Source organism: Echinops telfairi, unplaced genomic scaffold, assembly GCF_000313985.2.
Source record: "Echinops telfairi isolate 266 unplaced genomic scaffold, ASM31398v2 ScPeMD7_22;HRSCAF=79, whole genome shotgun sequence".
Taxonomy (NCBI): Eukaryota; Metazoa; Chordata; class Mammalia; order Afrosoricida; family Tenrecidae; genus Echinops; species Echinops telfairi.
This window is the reverse complement of record NW_022103919.1, coordinates 2,283,843-2,288,310: the sequence shown is the minus strand read 5'-3', so window position 1 is coordinate 2,288,310 and position 4,468 is coordinate 2,283,843. Positions and strand designations below refer to the sequence as shown.

The 4,468-nt window shown below is 45.5% G+C and overlaps 1 protein-coding gene across 1 annotated transcript in view; it reads right to left on the bottom strand.

Moving 5' to 3' along the window:
- The window catches only part of GARNL3 (GTPase activating Rap/RanGAP domain like 3), a 226,405-nt gene that overhangs the window by 82,332 nt on the left and 139,605 nt on the right, over positions 1–4,468 (bottom strand). The window contains exon 7 of the mRNA XM_045288510.1: positions 1,041–1,165. Within this exon, the coding sequence (XP_045144445.1) occupies positions 1,041–1,165 (125 nt within the window). The remainder of the gene's footprint in view (positions 1–1,040; positions 1,166–4,468) is intronic.

The window sequence follows — 4,468 nt, the reverse complement described above, 5'->3', positions numbered from 1 at the left end:
GCACCAGAAAGGTTAAGAACCCCTGGTCTAGACAGAAGTGTATACACACAGGCCAGTGTTGACAAGGATGCTACAGTGATTATCTCTGAGTAGTTAGACTTTGATCCGCTTCTTTTAACTTGCTGTCTTGTCTGGATAGAATTTTTACAATACATACGAATCTTTTTTTAAAGTACTTTCTGGTGTGCTTGGAAGAAACACAGCAGATACATGCCAGATTGTTTAACGTAGGGTTATATGTTTAGCTATATTTCTGTTTATAAGCTAGCAAAATGTGAATACAGAGGAGGTGGGGAGGGCTGAGTCATATACTTCGCTGGCTTTACCCACAGCCTCCAGCACTAGTTTTGGACCAAGAGGTACTTTGACTCCTTCTGCCGATATTCTGGTTTGAGTTCTTTTCAGTTCCACACTTCCCTTCAGCAAATATGTACTCAGTCCTGGGTACATCATTGTGGGAATAGTTCAGAGGTTTTGGATGAAGACATGGGCACTTCTCAATAGAAGGGGACTGATACTCATTATGTCCAGTCCTGTACTGCCTTCACAGTGATCCTCAAGTTTAAATGATGGGGTTTAAGTCCCACCTCCTTGTTTTCTAACACCAGCTAAGAGTAATCCCATAGAGTGCTCCTTGTTGGTCATGTATTTGTATTTCTTCTGTCTGGAACACTCTGCCCCCTCTTATCTTCCGTATGTGCCCGGTACCTCTTTATCCTTCAGACCTCTGTTTAAATGTCACTTCCCCAGAAAGCTTTCCCAGAAGCCTTTACATGACCCAAAGCAGACCAACCGTCACATTCTCTATCTCTGTTTCCTTCATAGTGCTTATCACGATTTGCAACAAAGACACTATCTTTGGAAATTGAACATAAGCAGATCTCGCTTATCCATCCCTCAACACACATGCATTTTTCCCACGGTGTAGGGGTTGCACATTGGGCTGCTAAGTACACAGCCAGCGGTTCGAAACTGCCAGCTGGGTGAGAGAAAGATGAGGCTTTCTATTCCCGTAAAGAGTCCCAGGCTTGGAGACCCACGGGGCCGTGCGACTGTCCTTCAGAGTGCCATGACTCGGAGTTGACTTGATGGCAGCGAGGCTAGTTTTTGGTTTTCTTCCGCCAGGTGAGGAGGTGGTGACTGTTCCTTCCGGCAGAGAGAAGACCTACATTGAGGAAACCCAGCTCAGCATGGTACCGGAAGTGGGAACAAACGTTGCTATCTCAGTGGGAAGATTAGGGATACAGGGGGTTTTCTCCACCGAACGCCTCCACTAAACAAAAATTAGATGGCTATGCCACAAGCAAAGGGTGGCAAAGAAACCAGGCACCCATTAGACACCTATGGGGATGCTCAGACCAAGGTCACCTAGACAAAGGGGGAGGTCAACCTGGGCACACACTAGGTGGCAACAACATCACGTCACAGGTGCACCTGAATTCAGCCATTAAGATTGGCCAATATCCTCAACCACGCCCCCACGGCCGACCCCCAGCGGGGAGGGAGGGGGTAAATAGTACAAACTGAGGGCAGGTCCCTCTCTTGCAGGTCGGAGGCCAGAGCTCTGCTGTGCATGTGCTGAGCACTCAGGGCTCGCACTCTCTCTTCCTTTTTAGGTTCCTGGACTCTTCTTTTGGTTCTGTGGACTCCACTTTCTGGCCATCTTTCCCTCTCCCCTGAAGCAGCTAATGTGGCCGTGAACTCTCCCCTAGCCCCCCACCATGTGGCCTTGCACGCTTTCCAGAGATCGCCTGGACTCCCTGACACTGTATCATTCGAAACTTCCCTTTCTCCAAGAAAAAGTTACTTGGCTTTGGAAAAGCGCTTCTGGCACGTGAATTCTTTCAGTGTTGAGAAGCAAGGACCAAGGAAACCATCCCAGAAACCTAGAGGAAGGAGGTGAGACAGGTGGCAGGAAAGCCAAGGGGTTCAAGACCAGAGTGCTTGGCATCTATCAAGATGCGTGGGACCCAGAGGCATTCTGGGGGCAGGCCTTGAACGAAGAACTATCTGTCAAATACGACCTGGAGGCACTGAAAAGAAACATGGTCTAGCTCACTTTGAAGGTGCAGCCTGGCCCTGGAATCTTTAAAGTCCTCTTTGAACGGTGAGGGGCAGTCCCTCAGCAGTGATGGCCAGAGAGATGGCAGCCTGTGGCTGGAAGCAATGCTGCCGCCTCCTCTCATCCCCCCCAGCGTGCAGGGATGTGCCCTAAGGGCTTCTGGGAGGGCAGAGACTAGAGCCAAAGACTTCACAGTGCGTAGGGTCGCTAGGAGTTGTAATCAATTCAGTGGCAGAGCGGGTGGTTGAGACTACGGATTTCAGGGGCAATGACCCCAAAGCCAGAGGAATCGCTAGTATGTCTGTGGTTGCAGGTTCAGAGAGAAGACCAGCTCCTTGGTGGCTACCTGCAACAACCCCAAGAACCCCATGTGGACCCCAGGCCCTCTTCTGCCACTAGGACATGTCATCAACGCTCTCCCCATGTCCCCAAATAGCAACTTCCAGAGGAGCAGTAGGAGGGGGTAGAAATAAGAAAGACTGTTTGCTCAAGAGAGACTGCCATCCCAAAGAGAATATTTAAATCAGGAGAGGCTGGAAACTAATTAGCAAACTAAATAAGTTAAATATAAAAGAGAAAGCTTTGGACGGAGGCACTGCTATTTTTCAATAAGCCAGTAATGAGAAAAGACTATCAGACCCGCACTTGGGAAGAGAAAAAAAAAAAGGACTTGCAGTTCTTCAATGTTCTGGAACTGTTGCATAAGCTTTGCTCAAGTATACCTGTGGTGATGGCTAAATGGACGCCCGTGACGGTGGCCCCAGGAAGGAGGGAGCCGCCACAACGCTTGTTTTTGTTTTTGCCGACCATTATTCATGAGTAAGATGTAATTATTTCACTTTTAAAAGTAGTTTTTACTTAACACCTGGCTTAGAAAACTTTCCGAACCACGTATGGAGATTTTATATACGTTTTACATAAACGTCCACGAGTTTGAATGCTGTGCGGGAGACAGCAAGTAGACACCTGGAGGTGAATATTGGTGAGTTTTGTTCATTCATCAGACAGATATTTATGGAGCTCCTTATGGGCCAGGCCGTGGGCGAGGTGGGGGGAATATTGAGAATGGAGCAGCTTGCCCCCACTCCTTTTCATGGAATTGATACTCTAGGGAGAAAAGAAGCACGAGTCAAAACCAAAATTACATACACAGGGGCTTGGAAGAATGGAATGAAAAGACAATGGAATTTCTTCATGAGCTTTTTGAAGCGCTATCATATAGAAGGTAAAGAGTCCTGGTGGTATAATGGTTATGTACTGGGCTGCAATCCGCATGGTAGGCAGTTCAAAACCACCTGAAGTTCCTTGGGGGAAAGACTGGGCTTTCTACTCCCGTAAGCAATTAAAGTCTTGGAAACACACAGCGGGGTGCCTATGAGTCAGCATTGATGTGATGGCAGTGAGCTTGGTTTAGTTTTGGTTTTACAGTGATGAGAACTTGGCCAATGAGACTTGGGTGCTGGCCATGCCATTTAACTTCCGGGGCTCCAGTGACTTCTACTGCACCTAGCATATAGAACATAATCAATGAATGTTCATTATTATAATGAGTTCATGTAGACTAGGACTTTATCATTACTATTTTGTCCATAATATTGACAAAATTTCCAAACAGGAAAATTTTCTGGGTTTTTCAAAATTATTGCTTCATTGCTGCTATAAGTGAGGGGACTTCAAAAAGTTCATGGAAAAAATTCCATTATCTTATAATGCTACTTTTCCAGGAACTTTTTGAAATCCCCTTGTATGTATGTGTGCATGCATGCATGTATGAGGCTCTTTTTTTATTAAAAATTGTCTATATTATCTCTTTTGTAAAAAAAGCTACATAGTAATTTTGGACACATTATAGCCCACAGGGAAGTTCTACTCTGTTCTATAGGGTTGCTTGCTATGAGTCAGCATTGACTTCATGGCAGTGTGTGAGATGTCGTTGAGATAAAATTCAGCAGGCAATTATGAAAATAATGGATTTCAACAAATGTACCCAGAAAATGCGACGACCAAACAAAACGGCTAACATTTTCTCAGTGGAGTTGTATGGCTTCCCTATCAAACCCTGTACTCACCAATTCAAGATGAAAACCTTTTATCCATTAGGCATCTAATTGGTTCACAGTATGATAATTTGGGCCACTGGCAAATGTGGATTTTCAAACAAGATCTCATTTAATGTAATGAGATCCTTAATCGTCACCACTCGGTAAACTACAGTCTGATACTTTCCTATCTTGCAATGAAGAAAAGGAGGCTCAGATGCATTAGCAATTTTCCTAGATTCATACAAAATGAGCCCGTTACGGAGGTGATTTGAACCTAGTTTGCTTGACTCCAAATCCGTTGCTCCTTCTGGGGCATTATATTGTCTCTGTCAAAATCCTCTCAGTCAGAAAAGGGTGTGTGTGT